The following is a 27037-nucleotide window of genomic DNA, read 5'->3' as shown; positions in this document are numbered from 1 at the left end:
ATAAATCTTTCCTTGCTGTTAGCTTAGTCTGTGTTCATCAAAGTTCAACTTCAGCACCGCTTGAAAAACTTTCATGCAAATACTGACATTTTGTCTTTCCCAGGTTGGGATGCAGAGGAACCAAGTCAGGATGGGATAAACCCAGAAGTTCTCATCTCACTCATGGCACCAAAGAAGTGTGCATTAAACTTCTCTGGAAAGCATTTCTTGGCTGGACGCTTCCTGCCCTATGACATTCAGAAAAAATATGAGCTTAATCTCCCAGACTACGCTGGCACGGACTGTCTCCTGGAACTGTAACACACGGAAACACAGGAGCTGGTATAACCACTCTACCCTTGGTCGCGTTTTATAGGTTGTTACTCTAATTTTACTTCAAAGTCTCGGCTGTTTAGATCCAAAATGCACATTAGCCCAATGTGTTGTTGAGCTGCTGTAAAAGGTTGAAGCTTAGAGCAATGGCTTCGAGTCGTGACTGTTTAGGAAATGGCATGAAGAGTTTGTTGTCAATCGACGTGTAAGAGCTGTAGCATTCCACCGTTTTCTAGTTTCCAGAATTGGCAAAGAAAAAAACCAGTTTTCTATCATTAAAGTCACTGAATTTTTTTTCTTCTTTTTTTTCAAAAAACCCCGAAGCTTTTATGTTCTCATGTACTCCTTCTGTGGACCCTATTCCCTCAGTGTGCTGCTAAAATATCGTGGTGTAGGTTGGCGTTTTGGGTATAAATCTGTAAAGCTATATATATTTGTGTTCTTTTGATTGTTTGGTCATTTTTAAACTTGCCACTATGTTCTTTTAGTTAATGCATTTGCTTTTACAAAACGTTCACATATTTCTGGTTGACCAATAAAAAAAAAAAAGATCTGACCAATTTCAGGAAGCGCAACGTGACTGGTGTTTTTAACTTTTTTCACTAATATAATGATAATAATTCAAAATGTACTTGGGTTTTTTTTCAAAGCTACCTCTAAAAACAGGCGTAAGTGATGGCAATACTAACTTTAAACAACACAGTATTTAGAAGCACTGGTCCAAATTATGTTTAATGTCCATTCAGTACATTTGCTTATATACTACAAGATTTATTTATTTTTGGTTTTCACGAAAGACCTACAAAGTCAACCACACAACTTTGAAGTGGAGGAACACAGTTGTATTTACACTAATTAAAACATATATTTAGGGGTAAAAGAGTAAAGAGGACTTATATTTTTATACAACTTTGGAAACCATTAATATTGTTTTCTATCACTAAGCATTTACAATAACTTTGTGTAGGTCTATCACAAAATTCCCAATAGAAGATGTCGAAGTTTGTGGTTCTGATGTAACAAAATGTAAAAACATTCAAGCACACAGCACAGTACGTCTTCAATTAGGTTGCTCTCCCATCCCCATGTGGGGAACTGACTAGAGTAACACAAGCACTGAAGTAATCAGATATTGAAGTAATGTGCATTCAGGCGTTTGAATAATGGCCACTGATTCATTGAGTTTGAAACAGAAGCATATTGCAACAATTAAAGTCGGGCTTCTTTAAAAGAACTCATATGGTTGCACTGCTTGCCTGCTCCCAACTGGATTTGGTTTGTTAATATAAGCTGTAAACAGGTGAGATCGGCCTACAATCAGCCCAAGTAGACGATCTGTCCGTGTGGAGGTTAGCGCTGCAGCTTTCGGTGGGAATGACTTAAGACGGAGGTTACTGTGCTGTTTACGGCTGAGGTAATGTGTATTTATACAACCTTAGGAGCTTCTTCAGCATACTAATGCACTAATGCCTGGTGAGTATGCACATGTGTGAGTGGGTGTAGGCAGTCAGTGAAAAGGAATGTTTATATGTTGTTCACTCTGCACTGTCCAAAGCAATTGGGAAATGACTGTGGAAATATCTCTGAACTGTCAGTGGCCAAGTCTTTAATGTCCGTCCAAAACTCTCTCAGGCAACAATGGGTCTGTCGTTACAGTGTCAGTGGTGCTCATCACCAGAGCGGGTGAGTAATTAGCACCAGGATCCTTGATTGATATAAATTTATACAGTCAAATGTAACGGCAGCTGTTTTGCAATGTTTAGGAACAGACTGCGCATGGTGGTTTTGGCTGTAGACATATGGGTAGATGCCCAGGGTGGCATCAGAAAGTCACTTGGGGTAACCACAAGCACTTGTCATTTCACCTCCAAACACCTTGAAGAAATTTTCTTCTGCTTCTGATACAAGGTGCAGTAAACTGCAACCCCTGCTTGCTGCAGAGAATAGAAAAACTATTTCAAACACTGCAGTGGAAAGTTAATCCTGTGGCAGGATTTAGATGATTTTCTGCATTTTCATTGGCTGTGGGTTGGCTGAAGGAGAAGCTAATTCAAAATCTTATTTGTGTAAAAAATTTAACTGGTCAAATACCTAGCTTCTGGCCTAAATCTTAATGTATTGTAGCATTTCAAAGTCAAAACGGTCAAAAGTTGATCAGCAAGAAGAGCTTGTTTGCTGTAATGATGAAAGCGTTTGTTTTTGTGATTATTGAGAAGGATATATGGAAAAACACATAAATATTTGTATTTTCAAAATCAAAACATATTTTAAATTTTTTGTCGTCTTCTGTCCAATTAGAAACAACCATCTTGCTTACTAAAAAGTCTTTAATTCTTGATTAACCAGGAGAATGAATAATTCGTAGCACTTGCCTCTTGACTAAGAGATTTAAACTCAACATAATGAATTGAATAAGCCATCATAAGGAGCATGACAAGGTATACCTTACACAATTTTAATCCAGACATTTTGTACCCCACCTCCAAAAAAAATTTGATTGTGGTATTTGGTCCAGTTACAAACATTTATAAACATTTTTTATATATATAAGGATTAATGTTGAGTAAATCTATGAAGGGGTCTTTTGGAGGGACGAAAAGGAAAACACTAAAACGTCATGGAAACAGTTTTCAAAGGAATAACGTTGCCATAAGGGGAAGTCCAGTCCGTCTGCTGCAACCCTTAGGAAAGCTGCACGCATCCAAGTGCCATTCACTGTCACGGAAAGAATCAAAGCTTCCGGGCAGGGCATTGTTTTTTCATTATTGATCAAGAGTATTCACTTCATTTAATAGTCTGTTAAATTTGGCTACTGTACATAAACATTTATGTGATTTTGGTTGTTCTTAACTGTTTGCAGTAGCCACTACAGTGTTTAATAAAAATAAAACATTCAAAGGTGCTAACCAGAATGTATATTTGTTGGACTCAACACTGTATCATGATTACCCTTCTGCTTTTTGGAAAATAGCCGATAGTGCATATTTATTTATCTATTATAACTGTGCTCTACAGCTTTACACAGAACTCAAAATTTTCCCGTTTTTCATTAGAAAATCAAACATGAATTTTCCCTGAAGTAGAAAATCCAAGTGGGCGTGTCAGCTCATTAACAGAGTTCAAAATGTAATATACCTGCCTCATATTTCAAATGTAGTGATAGCTTTTGAAGTAAAGTGTTTATTTACACTTTACGTCTAATCCTACTTTATGTTTTTCTATAGATATTTTACACACATAGTTTCGTACATATTCATTAAGGTAATTAAGTATACATGCACAATAGTATGTTCCCTATTTTTCTCAAAGTAAGGAAATTACTCAATAAAGCCAACTTTATCATTGCTGAGTAAAAAATATTGAATTTATTACAGTCTCTATTTATTGCACATAATTCTATGAAATATTGGTATTTATACACCAGTCTGAGAACCGTCTTAGACAATATGCACAATAGCCACAATCAAGTTAGCTGCCCATCTGGGATTCATTTAGCAATAAAGTTTTCAAAGGTTAACATCATTGTGCATTTCTACTTTCAACTGTACAGTTTTCTTTAAGCTTTATCAAGCTAAAACCAGTGGAAGCATTCCTTCAGCTGTTGCTGCTTAACCCGGTGTTAATGTCAAGCCAAGTGGGATTTATAAAAGAGCTGAGTTAAATTAGTATTTTTAATTTCCACCTCTTTCTCGAACAAATACACATGTTTAAAACGAGCCCAAGTACATTGCACCTCATAAGCACGTCTCACGTCTGTGCTCTCAGGACTTTTTCCTGAATGGCATGCCATATGACGACACTTCCACTCTCTGGCAGTGCATCACCGCGCAATCAGCAACTGTTAAAAAGTTACAAAACTGAACCAGAAGTCGAACCAGAGGGAGGCAAGAGGGGGGAAGCAGCAGCATCTGGCTGTGGCGAGAGTGAGTGGAGGAGATGGGGGCAGTAAGAGCGAGCCACAGTGACAACTAAAGAAAACGTAGTCTTCACGTGTAGTTAAGTAAACCACAGTTATATTTAATGATGGACATTGAAGCCCTTTTGTACATTTAAATGCAATAAAAAAAAAGCAAGATGAGATCATATTAAGCATAGATTATTAAAAATTTTTTTTGGATGTGCTAATTTTAGAGAATGCTTCACTGTTTGACAAGATGGAGACAGAAACCAGAATAGAAGTTTAAAGAAGGAACCAGACACGTGCACACACCTGTTCGCAGGACAAATATAACAACCCTGTTGCAAAGGAGGCTCGAACCCACAAGCAATAAAAGAGCAAATACCTAAATTAAGCTGCAGTTGAGTCAGAAAGATGAAATATGAGATATGGATTTGAACAAAGGGGAAAGCAACCTCTTAGTTTTTGGCAACTCCAGCCACTCAAACGCCCACTGACTGCGTTCATCTTTCTCCTCTCTCCCTCTAGCAGGCCCTTGTCGTTTCTTTTTTTCTTCTGGACAATGATATGGGGGACCCAGATGTTAAATTCCACTAACCAATGGTAAAGAGAGAGGGGCTGGATTGGTGTGCACTCCTGATGCCCCTTCTTTTAAAAAGCTCCTGTCTCCAACCCACATGAGGAGGAGACACGGCGAGACTCTGCAGGACCGGCAGCATCACCCACACCTGAGGATCTGAAGCCCACTTACCCTGACCAAGTGCTGCAGAACCAGTTGTTTGCTTCGTCTTCATCTTGTATCCATGCCGACTCCGTGATCACACCATCAGCACAATGTTGGAATTAACTAAGCTGCCACTACTGCTCTCTTTTCTGGCCTCAGTGGCTCTAGGTCAAGGTAAGAGAAGACTGATTTAACTTTTGTTTTGCATTTATCATCACTGTAAGTTAAAAGATGAAGAAACTTAAAAGAAGACAACGCTGGGCAGCAGGAAAAAACAAACAAATTCTGGGTTAAACATTTTTCATCTCCTTGTCATGTCTCATAATAAACAACAACAACCGGTTTACGGCATCACTCACATGTGTGGACCAACTGAGAGCAACTGTAGAGGTTTTTCTGGCTTAGCGACATTCCCTTGAGGATGTCAGGGCAGGACTGCTTCAGAAAAAGTGTCTGGAGGACGATGAGATAAACTTTGTGTGTGTGCGCGTGGACGGGTGTGGGGGTGTTGGTACGGGTGTGTGTTCCAGATTGAAATGCTGTGGGGACACACTGTGAACCTGTAAACTTATACATTAAGAATTAAAAGCATCAAACATGTTCATGTAAACAAATCAAGAGCAAAGCTTGTCCAATTAAGAGAGTATAGATATTTGGATAGGTAATGGCTGTGGAGATCTGCAGGCAAATTTGTGAAAGTTATTTACAGTCTTTCAGAAAGACAGTATTGGACTCTGTGGTTACATTCATTACTCTCCTCATTGGCCCTTAATTGCTCGTGTGAAAACAAAAGCTGGTTTCAACCCCAGTGCGATTAGCAACATGTGGGGATGAATGAGGGGATCAGTAAAACTTTCTCTGAGGTTTAACTCACAGTAAAAAAAAAAAAGCAAACAAAAAAGGCAAGCTTTAGTGTATAACAAATTTCCGCAACAAGACAATTCAAAGTACTTTACACCATAAAAATGTAATAGAGTAACCAATTATGAAACAAGCAGTAAACATTGCATTACATGGCCCAAACAAACAGCTGTTGCATCATGCTTTTTTTCTTACCATCCCAAAAATCAAGTCTCAGCTCTGTCCCGTTCACTTGTTCATAATAAAGCGTACGATCATGTGGGATATGACATGCAGTCATAAATGTTGAAAAAAAACAATTGTGTGGAAAAATAGACAAAACGTCACCAAACTTTATGTTTTGATACCTACCTGTTTTGCAACTAGGGGTACATTCAGCTCAACAAATGGGACAAAACTCGATATTGGGTTCACAAAAACGGTAAGAGAGATTAATTTAACAAGATGCGAGGAAGTAATAATGCAATCACTTAGCAATGCTCCTGTGCAGATTTGACAAAGCAACGTTTTGTGGTGTTGGTGGTTGTCATATTTCAATGCCAAAAAGCATTGCAATTTCCAAAGAATAATGGTTACATAAATCCTAAACTGTATTTTGGAGAATCTCCATTCAGTGTAGAATCATTCAGTTCAACTTCGATTAGTCGAAATACTTTGGATTTAAACTAGGGTTGATTGGATGTGGTCCGAATTTATTTTAAAAAAATGTCTAAAACCTATAGGAAGCTCTGAAGCAGAGACCAACTTCTTGTTGCAAGATATCAAACGTTGTTCTCACGGTGATTGCAAATTATTTATGTCTTCTCTGTCTTTATGTATCTTTGTCTGTTTCTGCCAAATGTTGGGTCATATTCAATGCCTTTGCTGTCAATCAGCTCACCAAAGTATTTATTAACTGACTCTGTGAAGACAACAGGTCAAACTGAGAATAATTGCCTACTCTCTTACTCCAAATGAAAGTCTGTCAAACATAAGGATACAGTTTCTCACATTCATTTCCAGGTCTCATAAAAATAGCTTGAGCTTACTTTACCAGGCCAAGTCACATGATGGCAGCAACCCGATAATGCTGCCACCATGATAAGGCTTCACATTGTGGCGTTGTGACCTCGTGCCTAAACACATCTTTACATCACTTCCTGTTGTTGTTCCACTTTTTCCCAATCTTTGGTCCAGCTTGAGCATCTGGCCATTACAATGACCACCTAACTCATGAACATCATAAGTGCTCGCCCCTGAATTTCACCTCCTGTTGTTTTGAAAACTCACTGCTCTTCCCAAGTGTCACTTTCTTTCCACCTTCCATCTGTTTTCCATTATTATTATTTTTTTAAGAGAAGGCGCTGGCAGTTCATAAAGGCAATCGAGTGTGAATAGACCATAATAGTCTCCACATCTTGTGGGACTTTCAGGCCTCTGAGTCGTAAATGTCTGGCAGAGGGGTTTGTGCCATATACTGATGAGTAAATCACAAGACCAGCCGACAGAGAAAGAAGATTTATAAATGGTTGTTCACATTGATCTTGACTGAGCAGAACACTCTGACCCTAAAATGGATAATAAACTTTTACGTTTTATGCCACGCTTCTTTAGCGGTACATCCCCACATCTTGTGAGAAGGTGGTGCGTCTTGGCCTTATTTCACTCTCGAATGCTGCGCAGCCAGGCCATCCCCAAAGACATAAACCCGGTCACCTTGGAAACAAGGTGCAATGATCACATAGCAAGTGGCCCTTTTTTTTTTTACACCTGCTGGCTTCGTACTTTCCTAAATGAGAAAATGGAATAAAGGGGGAAGTGAAGGAGCGCAGGTAAAATGGCTTTAGCGTTCTGTTTTCCAACTTTGCTGAAGCGGCCAACTTGCTGACCATTTTATGCCTCCTTTCTGTGCGTTCAATCTACTGCTGCAGCATTGACTTCGCAGAACGTCTCCATCTGTCTATTCGTCTTCATCTGCTCTCCTCTTGTTTCTAATCTGTCTCTGCTTCAGGTATTTCTCACAAATACTTTCCCCACCTTTTTTCTCTTCTTTTTCCTCACTCCATCAAATTCTGGCCTTCACCTTTCTCTACTTATTCCTCCGTCCTACTCCATCAAACACTATCCTGGCTTTGTTCTCTGTCACTCTCTCCATCCACCCTAAATCCTTGGAGATTTATGGCCCATTTTTTCCATTTAAAGGTGGCAGCTGTTGCTGAATGCCCACCGTATTAGAGGAGTGCTCTGGAACTACCACCCCTTCACATGAATCTTCCAGTCCTCTCTTCTCTCCACATAACTTTAGGCAGACACCAGGGCTACTTCTCCAGATGCTGACCACTGTCTGTTCCAAACACGAAGCCGTCTGGCCAGATGAACTAAATGACTGAGACAAGGACGTCAGTGGATCAAAGAAATATAAATAAATTCACATTAATCCCAAACTGGGTCTGGCCCAAGCACCAGCCTGATGGTGTTTTACAAACAGCCTTCTACTTTTACCATTTGAAATATTAACAAAAATATTAACTGAGACTGACCTGATATGACCTGATATGGGCAGCTGGGGAGTTAGCATGGTGTTGAATAACTATGCCTTCTGATATAATTTCTGTATTTTTATAATCTGTTTTTGTGATTACTTACAGTGAATTTAAAAACTCATCGCTTTGTCTCTAATGGGAAAAACGTTTACGATTGCTCAAAAATGCACATGTGCCGTTTCTCTGGTAGGAATGTTTGATTGTCACTCTTCCTTCTGTGATGTGAACAGGATGTTATTTGGTTTTGGTAACTGTCTAGTTGCGGCGATAAGACTCAGGAGATTGAAACTACTGCTTTTCTAACTTAATGCAAATGCTAGCTGTGCTACAATGCTGGAAATTCAGTCGGTTTCAGCTGTATTTCTATTTCTACCTTCCTCTTTAATTGTGCTATGCCAACTTCATTTATGTTATGTACATATTTATCTCTCTCTCCATATAAAATACCTTATTTGTGCTTTTACTGTTAAATAGCCTTGTTCTTTGTCCTTTCTCTGTCACATGAGAGAGTTGGGGCCCCTGGCATTCCTCTTTTCTCTGTGCAACTGCATAAACAACTCTCATATGAAAACATAAACAGAGCATTGCATGCACAGGCTCACACAGACAAATCACTCTCAAGTCGAACATAAAACACTTTTGTACAAACAGATTCACCAAGTAGGATTTTTTTTCAGTTCGAGAGTAGTTATTTTTTTAATCTTCTCCATCATGTAGGGATTTTTAGAATTACAAACAGAATCCAGACAACCTATTTAGGCCTTGTCTGTCTGCCAACATACATCTGGCAAAGACATACCTTCCCAATACGAGTGAAAACATTCTGGGTGCAATTTTAAAAAGTCTTTCATTTTCTCTCTTTGGGAGTTTTTTTTTTCTTTCTTCTTTTTTCTTTCAACATAATACAAACACTGGAAACTCCCTCTCACAAAATGAATGAAAGCAAATCTTCAGAAAGTCACAGGTGATTACTAATAGAAGAAGTGCCTATGTCCAGCCAAGCTGTAAACCCCAATGATGTATAGTTAGTTAAAAACAACAATAGGCTCTGTGGCTCAAGATGAATCCGCACTTAGAAGAAATCCAGTTACTAAAACTGATGTTTGGTGTTTTGTAGCCAGCCTTCTGTCACCAAAGGATCGTGTTACCTAGTCGATGTTTGCTTAGGGTCATTCCAAGATTGACTATGGATGTTTAGGCCACTAGAAGTACTTTAAGTGAACATACCAAATGTCACTGTAAAATAACCACGGTTGTTTGTTGGTCATCTTTCATTTCCATAATCAATATTTGTCCCTAATCCAAAAAAAAGTGAAATAAATGCAACACGGATCTTTTATTACAAAAGACACTTTTTGTAATGTCTTCAAACACCACTACAAAAAGTGGTGTTTGAAGACATTTTGAATATGTTCCTAATGTAAAATAAATGTATAATATCCTAAAAACACAAATGAAAAAGGACAAACAAGATATACTTCAGCGGTGAGGCACCTCAAAATGTCATTTTCTAATGGCTCCGACATACTTCATAGATGTCCATGAGTACGTTTACAAGAGCGTACCATAGCAAAAAGCTTGACTGGAAACAATGTTTTCATCAAACTGTTGCGTGTGCGACACTGAGCTGATAAAGTTGAGAATCTGTGCCACCTTGTGGATGAAATGGAGTCCAATTCTGAAGGGTGTCGGACTGAAGAAATTAGAACAAAAATTCGCAAGATATATCAATCAGAGAACAAAAGGACTTCCAGAGAAGGAAAAATACTTAGTATTTTTACTTAATAACTCAGACACTGAGTAAGGAAGGGTCACTGTGTTGAGCTAAGTCGAATTATGGAAAATAAAGGAATTTGTCACGAGAAATATAGAAAACCAGTAGGCTTGACCGTGAAATCTCAACCGTCTGTGGACAGTGCACGCGGGTTCCATGTAGAATCTACACGGCTCACAAAATATGCACAGGACACCCGAGTATGTGTGAGCCTGAAGCAGCAAATAGGAAATCATAAATTGTAACATTTCTCCTTGGGGTTTGAAAAACATGTGTTACTTGCTTCTTGGTGAGGTTAATTCACTCACATACCAGCCACATGAAGCAGTAGCCCATGGCCTTTAAAAAGTGTTAATATGTCAGTCAAAAGCACAAAGATCCCAGTGCACTGGGCCAAATTATATACCTGCCATAAGTGAGGCCAGCACTCCAACATTTGCCTTTCTGCTGCACCTAATCTGTGTTCCCTCTCTTAACTTCCCTAAAACTATCAGACACCTTGTAAAACCAGAAGACTTGTTTTGGTGTTTGGTTTTCAATGTGAAACATCTTGAAACGATAATCAGGGGCCAAGAACTTGGCCGTAAATTAACTTGGAGTTGGTGTGAGGGGGAGTAGCGCTGTTATGTAACAAGCCGAAATGCTTCTTTAGAATTTCTTGGAAACAAGTCTGAGTGTGGAGTTGAAAGGATCATTAATGGCCGTATGTCCGGGTCTCCGAGCTAAGAAGCTAAGTGAAAAGTTGTTTATGTATTCTAAGCTACAGTATCGCAGAGGGAAGAAAATGTGTCATGCATTCTGCAAGCACTTGTTAAATTAGTGAAGACCAATACATAGTGTTGATCATCAGCGAGCATGTGTGTAGGAATGCAATAGCGACATACAAATCACTGCAGAAAAAGAATGATGGGGAAAGTATTTGATTCCACCCACTGAACTCAATCTGCAGGCAGCAGACACAGCTGTTGAACACATCAATCTGAAGGCATTTCATTGTGGTTCTCAAGTCAACCCAGTAGTTCGGAGACACAAAGCCATATGGAAAGTGTACAATGGCTTTTTAAAAGCTAAATTAAAAAAAAAAAAAAAAAGAGCACCAATGTTGGTCAGCTGGCTGCCCATGCCAACCTAAAAGTGTACATTATGCAATTCCTAACATCATTTTAGAAATGTAACGAAAAGGTTTTAATGGTTGAACCAAAAGAGCTGGCACGACAATAAAGAGCTGAAGCATGCAATAAAACCAGAAGGGACATCGATCAATACTAGTTAATGTGCTGGGATTCTCTTCTCATAAACTCAGCAGTGCTTGTGCCTAATACACACACACACACCCACACCTCCCCCTGCACACACATGCACACGTGTACATGGTGAGAGGCAGCATACGTAACTTTTTGTTTCCGTCACGCACCATGATATATATATATATATATATTTTTTTTTTTTAGCGGCCCAAATGTAACCCAAAAAAGAAATGTCAAGCAAACAACTGACGTCTTTTGCAACATTAAAAATTAGTGGTGGAGAATAAATGAATCATTACACATTATGGCATGGAAGAAAATATCACTGAGTCCCATTTAATAAATCAAAGAGCCAGAAACCTCATATTTCATGTGTTGTTCTTATTTATGACACTATTGCAGCAGGGCATAGAAACAAGACGTTATGAAACAGTGACTCTGAGACGTGTAATAATTGCTGCAGGTATAAATGTATAAACGTAAAAATTAAATGTGTTAATGTTTCTTAAGTTAGTTAATTTGCATAGGTTTTCTAATGAGCTAAGCTAATGAATGGCAAAATATATAACTTTTGGCATCAAAAGGTTTGTTAGACAGCAGGAAAATAATCAGATAACGAAATAACATATTTCCACAGATAAAACATTTTTCCAACACAGTTTTTTTTTTTTTCAGAACAACTTCCAGTTTGATACATATCTGAGTTACAGTTTTCATACCAAAAAAATCACTGCTATGCTTACTTTGATTTACTCTGGGGTATTTCTGGATGTTCTATCTTTGTTCTTTTATAAACATACATCCATCCATTTTCTAACACCCTTGTCCGTAGTGGGGTCGGGAGGTGCTGGTGTCTATCTCCAGCTAACGTTCCGGATGAGAGGCAGGGTCACCCTGGACAGGTCGCCGGTCTGTCGCAGTTTATAAACATACAGAAAACAATAAAGAATTTTAACTAATTAGAGTTCATTTATAGCGGTTACATCTGTTGATGTACAAGGGACCAATGGGACTTTATGACATATTGGGGTATGTTGGGGTATTGATATTAATTTTTTAATTTTTTTACTTTGTGTGCAGGCTTATTAAGGACCAGGAACCCATCAGACAGGAGCAAAAGAGTGGTTTTCAATACATTCACGGACTCACAAACAACAGGTATCATGGCTGTTTTTTAAATAATTTTTTTTGTCATAAAAAATATCTCTAACATCTTCTTGTTTGAGATCTGTAAAGATATTTATGGTTTAGCATGCGACATCTGGGAGCAGCCCTTCCCATTTCACTAATGTGAAAATTTACATAAAACTATAAAATTACTTGTACTTTTCACAGGCCTTTTGCAAATCCAAACGCTTTTTACATGCTTCACTTGATGTTCACGACTCCATTACAAGCAGAAAAGTCTAAAAGTCAGCTCAGCACATTTTTAATGGTACTAATTTCCTGTAAAATAAGCAGCCAATGGCTTAAAATCTATGCCCAGAAAACACTTAACCAAATATGTCTTATGAGCAACAACAAACCTACAGTGAGCATGAGAAGAAATGAACAATTGCTCTTTTATTAGGATTCCTCCCTGCGTGGGACTGATTGAAGATGACAATAATTGGAAAGAAATCCACTTGCGTCAAACATTAACTTCATGCCTGTATGAAATAACACAAGGCTCTAACAGACATGAAATTTTATCACTATTCATTTCAAATTTAACTAATCCCCAATGTACTGTCATCTTTAAGGACTACAAATTTTTAAACATCTACAAAGAGTTTTCCTTCTTTTCAACATTCCTGTTGTTTTCTTTTGAAAGATCTTTTTAATGGCATAGAATAATTTGTTTAAACTATGTTTATTAGGAAGTGCACTGGTTTTATTCCTTATATTTTCCTTGAACAATCCGTTAGGCTTAACTCTATATTCCACAGCGTAGAAAAAACATTATATACTAACCCCAAGACAAATTTTGCACAAAAGAAAATAAAATTGTGTTATATTATCAATTTTTTTGTCGTAGTTCTTCTTGTAAATAGTTGTAAATGTTATTGTACTAAATAGCCTGATTATGTTTCCTTAAATGTCGTCACACTTATAAAAAAAATGTCTTTGTGGGTTGAGCTGATGAAAAACGTCCTAAATCTAGAGTGAATGGAGTTGCCTGCATGCAGTCCTCATGTCAACCCTACAATCACTTGTGGGATCACCTTAGATATACACGGTTTGTACCAGACTGAACAACACATACACACTGGGTGATTTGAAGCAAACACTGGTGGAAGGACTGGATGCCTTCTCACAGCAGCGGGTGACCAAGCTGTTGACCAGTATGAGAAGAAAGTAGCAGGCTGTTCTGGTTGTTTATTGCTCTATCTTAATCAATCCTTCTTTGAGACATGAATAAATTGTTATACCACAAATGTATCTTCTTTTGTCAAATTCCTACCATTCAATCCACTAAGCAACACAAAACAAGAGCCATTAGCTGAATAACGTGAACAGAATTGGCAGAAAGGATCTGACAAGTTTTACACGGCCCATACCTCATACTCGACTTTGCTGCTCAACCCTCATATTGATTTTTCTTATGTTTGAAGGGGAACATGCTTTCTAGCGGTTTATGATTTATTTCTAAGAAGGCACTGTTACAATAACAACAACAACAACAACAGTAACTGATCAAAAACAAATGCACTTTTGTGTGTGAAGTATTCCTGCTTCTTTAGAGTAGATGGTGCTTTCCTAGCCATTTCTGGCCAATTCAAACAGTTGGTTTCTATCAGTTTTCTCTGCGTGCCCCCAGGTGTGACTGAGTGGACATCTTGGTTTAACATCGACCATCCTGGTGGGAATGGAGACTACGAGCGCCTGGAAGCAATTCGTTTCTACTACAGAGAGAGGGTTTGTGCTCGGCCCACGGCCATGGAGGCCCGCACCACAGACTGGGTGGCAGCTGCAGACACTGGTGAAGTGGTCCACTCCAGTTTGGAGAAGGGCTTCTGGTGCATCAACAAAGAACAGCCATACGGTCGAGTCTGTTCCAACTATCATGTTCGCTTTCAGTGTCCTCCAGGTAGTCCTGATAAGAGCAGCCTGTTGCGGCACAAGCTGTCACTTAAACATGTGATGTTATTGTGCACTAGTTGTCATATAACTAGCCTTTTCTAGTACAGAAACTGATGAATGATTTGAAATCCTAAGATCTCTTGTGTGTGCAGTGCAGAGCTACTGGACCGACTGGAGTGAGTGGGGTCCCTGCTCCACCACGGTTTGCAATGACGTGGGAATCCAAGTTCGGCAGAGGAAATGTGTGAGCGCTCAGCCTATGCCACTTTTGTTCGTACCAGCATGTATAGGACACCATGCGGAGAGGAGGGAGTGCTCCACTCCACCATGCGCAGGTCGGTCAACTGTGACGAGAATTATCCTTACACCTGGCTAAAATTACTGAGCAATTTTTAGATACCAAAATGGATTTGGGTTTTTGATTTAGTCTGAAATGAGACTGTATGATTCATCTGCAGGTTAAACCTTAACACTGTCAATGCAGCATATTGTTGTTCCCTTTATCTTTAACATTCTGACATCCAAAAGTGCTTTTAAATGCTCTGTTGACTATCCCTTTTGAGTGGTATGCTCCTAAAAAGCTGACAGACTTTACTTCAAGTAATCATCCATGATATTAATACTTCAACTGTAGCTATAATCAGCTTAATGCTCAAGATACAACAGATCGAAGTGAAGTGTTTTCAGCCAGCAAACACCAATGAATGACTGACAAAAGTACTGAAAAGATTTACTGAAAATAAAGTACCACAAATCCCTCTAATCGCCCTTTTCTTATAGCCAAGTGGAGTCCTTGGAGTCCCTGGGGGAGTTGTTCAGTAACTTGTGGTGGAGGTCGCAGGACAAGGAGAAGAACTTGTGTGAGAACCTCAGAGATGGTGCAGTGTCCTGGACGACCTGCTGAGGTCCAGAAATGTGGAAGAAGTCGATGTCCTAGTAAGCTCAGACTTTTTTAGATATTGTGTAAAATGTCTTTACACAGTTTTATGTTAAAAGTTCACTTTCAAACAGCAAAAAAGCATCAAAATCTCTACAATTTTGTTATGTTTTTAAAGTCAAACAACACAGTTCAACTCTGAAATTGAGATAAAAATTGACTTTTTATAATATCAATCAATCAATCAATCAATCAATCAATCAATCAATCAATCAATCAATCAATCAATCAATCAGTCCTATTTGTTTAGACACAATAATGGTCCATAAGGGTTAGGGTTAGGGGCTAACCCTAAAGCAAGAAACAGACAAAATAAAGAATAAAGTATTATCATGTCATTCCAAGAGGGAAAAACCTCCCTGAGGCTAATTATGTAATATTCACATTTCAAATAAGTTCATTTCTTATAAAAGTATTTTGGAAACCTTATGTAATTGACAATTTGTTTGACTTACAAAATTATATTTGAGTAATAGGAGCTGGGCATGTTTTTAACAGGAATGAAAAGGATAACAAATGATCTTCTGGGTTTGGTTAAGTTACCAAACTGTTGCTAAAATGCAACAGCTGTTGCCAGGAGTCAAGAAATTGGACGAAACAACAGCAGCAGACTGTCTGATAATAATATATATATATTTACAGTTGTTAATCAGGAGCACACTGACTCTGTTGTTATTAAAGCCATGGGACCTTGTTGTGGTGACTGACATGCCAGCACTTCATTCAGGTCGAGCACAACAATCGACACTGTGTACAAGTCCAGAAAATACTGCAGGCCCTTTCTCCAAAAAGTAGTCAGGAGTTTTTGTTAGTTAGGAGAAATGAAGCTCGTTTGTTGTGGCAACGTTTTACACAAATAATATTTTTTTCATCCACTTGGCAGATTGCAACTTTTCCTCTGAAATCCTCCCACTTAAAACCAAACCATTTCCAGGCCCACATCTTGCAACAAGCTCCAAACAATAAGCTGTTATGATGACTGCAAAGCTGCTTATTTTTAATAAAGTCGTTAAGCTGAGGTGCACCTGTCCATGTGAAATATAAACCAAGTTGCTATAAAGTAAAAATAAGAATTTTGATATGACTGACAGTTTATTACTATAAACAAATGTTAATGTGGTATTGACAAATATGCATAACATCATCACATTTTAGATTTTTACTCAAAAGAGGTTGACAATATACAATCATAATTAACTAGTTTGGCTATGTTATTGAATAACCAAAGCATTTCTAATTGTAGTTTAAATTTCTATCGCCCTTATGAGAGTGATGGATGGTCCTCTATTAGCGTCCATGCCATGACTGTATGTGTTTTTCATAATTAAAAAAAATTTCCATTGAAGCAAACTTGCTTTTTTTTTGGAATTAAGGGAAACGTCAAAGAACTTTCTTTCAGCCAGCTGACCGGCACTATGCAGCAACAGCTACAATAAGGACTCTGCTGCATTCCTCTCTCATTAGAATGACTTTAAGACATAGAAACAATGTTATGGAAGATGATATTACTAACCATAAACCATAATATTTTAACACTGTGATTCCAAATGTTTTGCATTTCTATTCTTCAGCATATTTTTCACACTTTACGTGCTGTATGTCTTAATGGGTTTATTACAACAGCCACATGCAAGCTGAAGTGCTCCGAAGGCCAACCCAGTGAGGACTGCAGCATTTGTGTCTGTGAAGGCCACATGCTATTCGGAGACATCCAAACTGTGACCGGAGTCCCTGTGGCAGGGGCCAGCGTGGCTCTGACCAGCCACCCTAAAGTGATCCGGACTCTTACAGACGTGAAAGGGCAGTTCACACTATCAGGAGTCTGCTCCTCCGGCTCCACCTCCATTGCCATCAACAAAGAGAAGTTTGTGCCAGTGGTCGTCTCCACTTCCAGTAACGCTACAGGGATTTCCTGGCTACGGGCTGTCCTCACGTCAGCTGGTGAGTGCCAGTAGATGGAGTAGATAGATTTGATTAGGTGTTGACGGATAGCCATGAGAAAACATTTCCTGATGCTGATTGTTTTTATTGGGCAAATCCTACTTTCAGACAAATAAAATACCACAAAGTCAAGCCCAGACCACCTATATAGTTGTGAAGAAACCTGATAATGTTAGAACTGTGCTGCTTTGAGACTGTAATTCCCTTAACAGCAAGTTTTTTAAAACCCAGAGACCAATGTGAGAACAAAGTGCCTGTCGGGCTGAGTTTTAAGAGCTCTGTAAGCTTCTGTCTCACCATGCACAGAAAACAGGTGTATAAGGTTTGTGCTTTTACACCTTCCACAGAAAAGCCATATGTTGTGAAGCACCCAGAAGACAAAGTGCGTTACGAGGGAGGAAGGGCGCTGTTGTGCTGCTCGGCTACAGGATCACCAGCTCCAGACAAATACTACTGGTAAGAAGAACAGCAGTTTTATGCAGTAATACACACAATGGCATGTTAGGGGTGAGAGGAACGGGTCTTTTTTCAAAGTAAAAATACACTGAAAGGGGAATTTTTAAAAAAATGACATGCTTCATAATAGTTAAAGGAGACTAAAAATACAGAATTAAATGTTAAATGGTCTGAATTTATATTACATTCATCATGCTTTTCTGAACATACCAACCATTCAGCGTGTTTTTAACTTGTCATGTTCATCCAATCTCTCTCACACATCAATACAGAGATCAGGTTTAAATTCCTTGCCAATGGGTACATCTACATGTGGTAGGGAGAAGCTGGAACTGAACCTGCAACTTCCAGTTTGCAAAAAGTCTACTCTTCCAACTGAGTCACAATCACCACAGTGTAAATGTACATGCAAAGTAATTGTAAAGATTTTAAGAAACAATTCTGAGTTTAAATTATTTCAGTTTTTACAGCTGATGTGCCGATAGATTTCTCTTCCTGGTCCAGAAGAAGCATTAACAAATAAAAATGCTAAAATTTAACCAGAGTTGAGCATTACATTTGCAAATGAATGTGCTTGGTTATTATTTTCATTTCATTGGATATGGTCACATACAACAGGACTGAATTTATTTGGATTAAAGTAAAGTTTTAGGCCAGCCAGACTTGTAGTAAGAATCATTAATAAAAACTTACAAAACATGTAGCCTTCACCTCCACTAAGAATTGCATGTGCTGACTTAAGGAGCTTTATTAAGAAATCAAAATCTAAATAAACTTAAGTAATCTGTGTCCTTTGTATCTCTACATTTCTATAAAAATAAACCAGGTACCACAATGGGACGTTGCTGGATAAGAACATGTATAAGTATGGAAATGACCTTGTGCTACGAGACCTAAAGCTAGAGCAGTCTGGGGAATACTACTGCAAAACCAGCAACGCTGCAGGCAGCATCAAGTCGTCTCCAGCTCACCTTACTGTGATTGGTACGTACAGACTTAAGGAGAACATAAAACATAAAACCTCGTATCACAATAAAAACGTCTTTCTTCTAAATGCAAATATAGATTCATGCTGCTTTTTATTCTTTTCAATTTTTTTTTTTTTTTATCAATTAAATCACTGATGTCAAAGCTGACCAACAGTGTTGATTTTCGTAAGCAAGCAACACACAGCATTTTCCGCCAAAAGCAACACTTTGTTTTTGCTTGCAGGTAAAGCAGATTTATCATATATGCAACATTGTTTTTGCAATAAGAAGCCAATTTTTCGTACATTGCATTTCCTCTTTATCAGCTCCAAAGGAAAACATTTTGACATGATGATGGCGAGATGCTAGGTGGGATTATGACTCAGGATGACTCTTATCCTGGTGCATTTGACAATGACGTATTGAATTTTCCACAGGCTCAAGTAAAACCACTGACAGAAACCAAACAACCACAAATAATTTGACTGTATAAAAAACAGCCGCTGCTAAAATTGAATACACCCTTTGAGAGGAATGCCAGACCTGGGCTACATTCAAGTCATCCATGAGGCATGTTGATGCATTAAGAAGAATCATACAAAACCACAGTGCTCAAAAACCCCAGGAAAGAGAGAGTCACCTCACACCAAGTGGAAAAAGCAAAAGAAAGTAGAAATAGCAGGAAAATCTAACTGAGCTAAGGGATTAGGTTTTATTTTGTTTACATTTGTTTGAAATACAGTCGTCTCATGATGGATTTTATTTTTATCGTTTGAAGTGGCTCTAGGTGCAGAAAACCCCAGACGGCAGTTTTTCCTCCAACATGCAGTGCATAAACTAAACTCTACATGTTCCTCTCTCAATCAAGAAACAAAATGTTGCCACATCAAGGAGGGAGAACTACAGTGCCCTCTTTGCCCCCTTGTATATTATACTATTCTTTTTAATTTTTGTTTCACATTTTATACAGTCAAGCAAGTTTTATATCAGACAATGACAACCTAAATAAACCGAAAAGAGTGACTTTAAAAAGATGATTTCATTTAAGAAAGCCAAAAAAATGATGTATATCCATCCATCCATCCATCCATTTTCTGTTCACCCTTGTCCCTAATGGGGTCGGGAGGGTTGCTGGTGCCCATCTCCAGCTACATTCCGGGCGAGAGGCGGGGTACACCCTGGACAGGTCGCCAGTCTGTCGCAGAAAAATGATGTATATGAAACACAAATTACCCCTTAAACCAGTTTTTTTTGACCTACTAATTCTATGTGCTACTCTTTAAGACAATACCTGCTATCAAACATTTCTAACAACAGGCATTAAGTGTTACGCTGGTGTGGAGGAATTTTAGCTCACACTTGCCACATTGAAGCGTTTTCAAGTAAGAGCAACCTGTTTACTGTCCTTCCACATCTCAATTAGATAGAAGTCTGGACATTTTACCAAGTCAGTCCAGAACTATAATTTGACTCTTTTTGAGTTATTCAAAGGTGGTTTTCAATTCAACTCATAATATTTATTCCAAAAGGAAATTATATGTTGTTATAACTCATATCATCCAAGTATCTTCAAATAGTGGTTGGATGGCGATGTTGTGGGCAGAAAAGATCTCCAGTAGCAGTCAGTCTTGCAACAAATCTGAAGAGGCTTTTAACTGAATGGTAAATTGCCTGTACTTGTATAGCAATTTATCAAATCCAGAGGACTCCAAAGCCTCTACACACACTGATGGTGGCAAGCTACTAGTTTGCAACCACAGCTGTCCTGGAGCAGTTTGACAGAAACAATACTACCACACACTAGCTCCATCAGTGACCACCACTGGCAGGCAAGACAGGCGAAGTGTCTCGCCAAGAACACAACAAAGGAGATGGATGGAACAGCAACTCAAACCAGCAAACCACCGATTATGGGATGAACTTCTAACACCATCACCACCATTGCACCAGAAGGCTGTTGCTGTATGATAGTTCAGTTTCCAGGCAGTAGATAATATTCCATACTGAAATGTCCTGGATGATACCATCAGTTGTTGGCAAGCACTACTAATCCACCTCATTTGCTTTTGCCACTTCTCTTTAAATATTTGTCTGGCCGAATGGTTAGAAAGCCGGGTAAAGAGGCGTTGGAGTCGAGGATATGATCCTTTCCCGTAATGATTGTTGGAAGAGACGGTTTTAGCTTCCCACTCAAAGCCTCTTTTCTAACTCGTCTGGGATTTGGGTTAGGAGTTCAAGTATTATTTGGGCTTTTGAGATGCTAATCAGCTGCTCTCAGTTGTAAAAACAATATGTTGTAGCCACAGCTATGCATCATAGCAACTGTCTGGAAGTTTAAAAAATGCAAAAAATATTTCCAGCTGCACAGTATCCAATTGCAAAGGGAATAATTGCCCAGACATTCAATGCTTGAACCAAAGAAATTATGAACAAAGGCCTCTAACAGGACATATCAGTAATGTAATGTAACAGAGTTAATGTAACAGAGCTACTCCAACATGATGCCACCATTAACATAAAATATTCTTCATTTATTTATTGTGTATTTAAAAATCTCCACATTTTCAGGTTTCTATTTAATTAAAATTTTATTTTATCTGTAGGTACTTTATTTATATGCAGTTGTTTATGTTGTTTTTAGATACATGTTTTACTCAATGGGGTATTTTTTGATAACAAGAGAATTTCCTCACTGTGGGATTAATAAAGGACTATTTTATTAGCAAAGCAATCCAAGATCTAAGCTCTAGATTCTGATGTTTGCATTTCTATAACTCAATTCTAGAGCTTTCTAATTTGCTTTATATCATTGTTATCGCAACTACATAACGGAGACCCACATGAGCTTTAGTCTGTGACCTGATGGCTAGACATTTCCCTCCCGGATTGTCTTCTGCAGAGCAGAACTGATTGTTTTTTTTAATAATGGGAGATCACTAAGGTTGTGAAACACAAAAGCAACCCTAGGACATCATTCTACTACCAACATGTCTGACTGTTAGTTTCATGTTCTTTGGGTTCTTTTTAGTAAACAATGGTTTCAGTATCAGAGTGCTCCAGAATGCCATTTTTTTAATGTTTTTTTTAATCAGATCTGTTTCTTATTGTTGAATCAAGAATACTAACCTTAACTAAGGCTGGAAAGGAGTTTTATGGTCTTCAAAGACCTTTGGTGACCTTTTGGATGAGTCGTTGATGAGCTCTTGGAGTAGTTTTGGTGTTCCAACCATTTCTGAGAAGGTTCACCACTGCCCCACATTTTCCCCATTTGTCAACAATGGTTCTCACAGTGGTTCACTACAGTCCCAAAATCTTAGAAATGACTTTGTAACTTACTTTGGACTTGTAGATATCAACCTCTTTTTTTTCTAATTTGTTCTTGTGTTGCTTTATCATATATTTTACTTGACTTCATGCTGTCAAACAAGTTCTGTTAAAGTGAATTCTTAAATCTTCACTTTAGAGTAGTTATGCCTTGGTTGGATTTGCGAAATTAAATCAAAGAATGTGGTAAATCATAATTAATTTGTGATTAAACAAGAGAACTGATGGCTTTCTCATGCAGGGTTTAGTTTTCCCTTGAAAAATGAAAAATGGAATTTGAAAAACTGCTTTGTATTGACTCCATGACAAGAAACATTCAAGTGTGACAAAAAAAGTTAAAACAGTTCAAATCTAAGAGGGAGCAAATACATTTTTACAGCACTGTAGATAGAGCCTATTCTCCATGGTTCTTGTTAGGTAAGGCACAAGACAGAGCAATTTCCCTCAGGCAACAAATAAATCCCTGCAGCCTAAAGTTCATTGTCACAGGAGACTCCAGCATGCGAGAAGAATAACATCTCCACCTCAGAGGAGAAGTACATGTACTAGTCTTGAGATAAATAATTTGTTTTTGTGTTTACATTTTTAATTTGAACACTAATAAACTATCTTAATCGTAATCGGAGCTAGCTCAAGACGTAAGTGAACTAAACTGCTAAAACCTCAAAAAACATTTGAGGCCCACATGAATCCTTGAATTTTAGATTTTAAAAAAATGTTATTTGTTGATTAGGAATGAGAATTCTATTTTATTTGATTTGATTTGCCGGCTTAAAGTTAAATATTTAATTTTTTTTACAATGTATATTAAAATTTAAAGTAACTGACTATTTTCCAAACACTAATGTTCATTTAATTTATTGTTATTTTAACATGGTTATAAGTTGTTGCCACAAGTCTTATCTCTCTTGTGTTGCAGCTCAGTTTTTTTCACAAATACATTTCATTAAATAATAACTAATTATTTGTGATTGCTTTTAAGCTCAGCTAATTCAGCTTGGCCTCCTCCCCCGAATCCACCAGATCTTTATTGAAACAATGTTGTTGGTGGTGAAGTTCTTAATATGAAAAGGGACCCCGAATTAAATTCAGCATACATAATTAGTTAGACAGGTCTCATATTAGGAAAAGCAGCAGAAATGCAGCGTTTACATAATCATATGCCAAAGGAAGCTTATCTTGTTTTGCTACGTCCACCAATTATTTGGAAATTGAGGGGTACCTAACAAGAGGGTGGTTGAATTTCAGGATATCAAGTGCAGTAATTGTATTTATATAGTATCTAGCTAAACAATTACTGTTTGAAAAAAAATTTAATTTAAATGATCTGTAAATACATGTTCACTTCATGTGTAATAATAATCTAACCCATGCTTCACTCTCCTAGTTAAACACGTTGATGCCAATTTTTCTGTGTGTGCTCTACAGAATAGGTTATGTGACTTTCTTTGCAGTTTGAATAATCAATATGAATGTAAACATGTCCATTAATTTTATTTTACCATATTAGGTCTAATATATGATTCCAAACAGAATGTCTGTCAGATGCTAGCAAATGAAGAAACTGAAACCACTGTAATTGTAGCATTCTTCTCTATAACATTTGAGTTGTGAGGACTGCATGTCAATATTGTGCCACACATCTTAACGCTGGATATAATCTAATTCACAGCTAACGGATCACCAGCATGCAATGCCACTCCTGAAATGCACCTCATCAGATTACCAATGGACTGCGTTCAACCTGGCACTCACTCCAAGTACTACAATGCTGGTCGATGCTCTCACAACAAATGCCCGGGATCCCTCGACTTTGACATGCGGTGCAGAGACGGAGCTGGATTCTGCTGTGGTGTACAAGAAATGGAGAGTCGAAACATTGACTGTGGTACCTACAAACTCCCCATACGAGCGGTGAAACAGTGCAGCTGTCAGAGGTGTGTGCAACCTACCGTGCTGGTTCGTGGCCGAGTTGTGGCAGCTGACAATGATGAGCCTCTGCGATTTGGGCATATTTATATTGGTAAAGGTAGAGTAGGCACCACAGGATACCAGGGAGGGTTTACATTGCAAATTACTCCAGATACACAAAGATTGGTGGTAAATTTTGTTGATCCTACTCAAACGTACATTGACACTCCAAAGGTGTTCATTTTTGACAAGAAAAGTGGCTCCATCTATCATAATGTGAAAGTGATGAGAAAGCAAACACCAGTTGATATAAATCCAGGAGAGACCAATTTTATAGACCTTGGGGAAATTAAAGGGGAAGATCCCATAGGGCAACTGGTCATTCCACCCCACTCCTTCCTTAAAGACAACGGAGAAATCTATGAGGGGACAGTGAAAGCCAGCATCACATTTATTGATCCAAGAAACATAACGACAGCAGCAGCAGCCCCTGGTGACCTCAACTTTGTGGATGAAGAGGGTGACATGCTGCCATTAAGGACCTACGGCATGTTTTCAGTTGACTTTAGAGATGAGACCAGCAAGGAGGTTCTTGGGACAGGGGCAGTCCAAGTTCTCCTTGACACGCAGCATGTTAAAATGCAAGAACACATTCCCACAATGAAGCTGTGGTCTTTAAACCCAGATACTGGTGTCTGGGAGGAGGAGAGTGATTTCTCCTACAGCACAACTACTGGTGATCATGGACGAAGCAAGCGTGAGGAGCGCACCTTTCTAATAGGCAACATGGAGATTAGAGAACGTAGGCTCTTCAATTTAGATGTGCCTGAAAACAGGCGCTGTTATGTTAAAGTGCGTGCCTACATGAGTGAAAAGTTCCTTCCTTCAGAACAATTGGAGGGAGTTGTTATCAGTTTGATAAATTTGGAGCCCAAACCTGGTTATTCATCTAATCCCAGGGCATGGGGTCGGTTTGACAGTGTCTTAACCGGACCCAACGGGGCTTGTTTGCCTGCTTTTTGTGATGCCATGAGACCGGATGCTTACACTGCTTATGTCACAGCCATACTAGGTGGAGAGGAGCTGGAAGCAGCTCCGTCTTCCCCTAAGATGAATCCAAACATCATTGGAGTTTCCCAACCTTATCTAGATAAGTTAGACTACCAGCGTTCTGATCATGAGGATCCAGCTCTAAAGAAAACTGCATTCAGAATTAATTTGGCAAAGCCTAACCAGAACAATTTTGATGAGACAAACGGACCAATATATCCTTATCAGAATTTATTAGCTTGTGAAAATGCTCCTGTGGACGCAAACCATTTCAGATTTTTCAGAGTGGAAAAGGACAAGTATGAATACAATGTGGTTCCTTTTGAGGAGAATGACTTGACAACCTGGACGGGAGACTACCTCTCTTGGTGGCCTAACCCCCAGGAGTTTAGAGCATGCTTCATCAAAGTCAAGATTCACGGCCAGAAGGAAGTGATGGTCCGGTCAAGGAATCTGGGAGGAACACATCAAGAGACGAGGGGCAAACTTTATGGTATTAGAGACATTCGCAGCACCCGTGACATGCGAGAGGCTAACACCTCAGCTGCATGTGTTGAGTTCAAATGTAGTGGCATGTTGTTTGATCAAGCGGAGGTGGACAGATCACTCATATCATTGATTCCACAAGGTAGTTGTCGAAGGATTAGTACCAATGGCCTTCTACAGGAATATCTCATTAAACATCCGCCAGTTGCTCAAAACAACGAATCACATGCATTCACCATGTTAGCCCCCGTTGATCCATTAGGACACAACTATGGCATCTACACAGTCACAGACCAGAATCCCAGAGTTGCCAAAGAGATCGCCATTGGCCGTTGCTTTGATGGCACCTCCGATGGTTTCTCAAGAGAGATGAAGTCAGACTTTGGTGTGGCACTGACCTTTAGCTGTCCAGAGAAAAAAATTAACAGAGAGAGCCTCTTCCAGCGTCTGCAGACCAATCCGGGTCAAACATTGTCTCAGATGGCAAGGGACATGAGGGAAATAGAGGGTCTGCAGGTGCAGAGATCATCAACCCAGGTCGTGGCTTTTCCTTCAGAGCAGCGGGGAAGGACCCAAAGTCGGCGAGCTAGTTCTGCAACCAGAAGGAGAGCATCCATGCGAGCACAACAGCGCCAATAGATGTGTTATGAAGTAGGTTATCTACAGTATGTTTACCATGATGGTAATGTTGAAATGGTCAATGCCTTCTTTTTTTAATTCCTTGCACACTAGTGAAGACTAATTTGAAGGCCCTACATCTAGACAGTAATGGTTGCCTGTCTAATCAAAAGTATGACTTCCTGACAGAAAAAAAACAAAAACAAATTAAAAGACTGAGACATATGGGCAAAATCTAGTGTAGATCATTTGTCTTATAGTAACTTGAATGTTTTGGTTTTGTTAAATTTGCTTCATTTCTCTTATAAAAGGTAAATATCACTTGACTCTTCATGACTTAGTGCCTTGTATTTATTTTTTTGCCTATGTTCTAATTTTATGAATGAATATGCAATATTAACAGTGGACCTAAGAGCTTTTTATGGGGTGCATATGTGGGATTTTATTTCACAGACATCTTTCAATGCTTAATTTAAAACCAAACTTTCAAACATAAATACTTTAGTAAACCAAAGTACTTCCTAACTGTAAGCTGCCAATGCACTCATACTTTCAAGATCCAACATAAGGTCTTTGCTGACAGATACTGGGCCTGTTTTCCGCAAATTTGTAAACTCTTTCCACCGACAGAAGGTCAGTTCAAATCAGTGTGGTATGACATGCCAAGATGAGTAAGAAGTATCATTTTAGACATACTCAATAACGTTTCACCAAAAGTAATTCAGCCAAATGTTTGTCCCCACCTACTTCAAATGTGCCAGACCACAGTTGTCACTTAGACAAACATGGATGTCATTAGAGGCAATTCATGAAAGGAAAATAAATTATTGCTAAAGTATGAAATAATTTCCTATGCACATTCCAGATAAACATACAAACAAACTAAATATAATCTAAACAATGAATTTGTATTTCTTTCCTCTTGCAGTAAAAGACTTAAACAAG

General features: G+C 38.6%; 2 protein-coding genes and 1 long non-coding RNA gene across 4 annotated transcripts in view; 2 read left to right on the top strand and 1 right to left on the bottom strand.

The window, feature by feature from the left end:
- yjefn3 (YjeF N-terminal domain containing 3) overlaps positions 1-754 on the top strand; it is a 50612-nt gene extending 49858 nt beyond the window's left edge. Inside the window, exon 6 of the mRNA XM_028028676.1 lies at positions 104-754. Coding sequence (XP_027884477.1) covers positions 104-300 — 197 coding nt within the window. The 3' untranslated portion in view covers positions 301-754. The remainder of the gene's footprint in view (positions 1-103) is intronic.
- Positions 610-5814, bottom strand: LOC114151460 (uncharacterized). The gene is made up of 2 exons (XR_003596947.1): positions 5294-5814; positions 610-5098 (listed from the first exon to the last, which is right to left on the bottom strand). It is a non-coding gene; the product is annotated as an uncharacterized LOC114151460 (long non-coding RNA).
- cilp2 (cartilage intermediate layer protein 2) lies at positions 5005-27037 on the top strand. Of its 2 annotated transcripts, XM_028028673.1 has the most exons (9): positions 5005-5108; positions 12419-12496; positions 14139-14408; positions 14554-14736; positions 15182-15337; positions 16962-17279; positions 17627-17735; positions 18562-18719; positions 23700-27037. In XM_028028673.1, the coding sequence occupies exons 1-9, from the start codon at positions 5045-5047 to the stop codon at positions 26111-26113; spliced, it is 3750 nt and encodes a 1249-aa protein (XP_027884474.1). In that variant the 5' UTR covers positions 5005-5044; the 3' UTR covers positions 26114-27037. The 2 variants fall into 2 exon arrangements, with proteins under 2 accessions (XP_027884474.1, XP_027884475.1); XM_028028674.1 differs by lacking the exon at positions 12419-12496 and having other exon boundaries at positions 5011-5108.

This window comes from Xiphophorus couchianus, chromosome 9 (assembly GCF_001444195.1).
Source record: "Xiphophorus couchianus chromosome 9, X_couchianus-1.0, whole genome shotgun sequence".
Lineage (NCBI taxonomy): Eukaryota > Metazoa > Chordata > Actinopteri > Cyprinodontiformes > Poeciliidae > Xiphophorus > Xiphophorus couchianus.
This window is presented reverse-complemented; position numbering and strand designations above follow the sequence as displayed.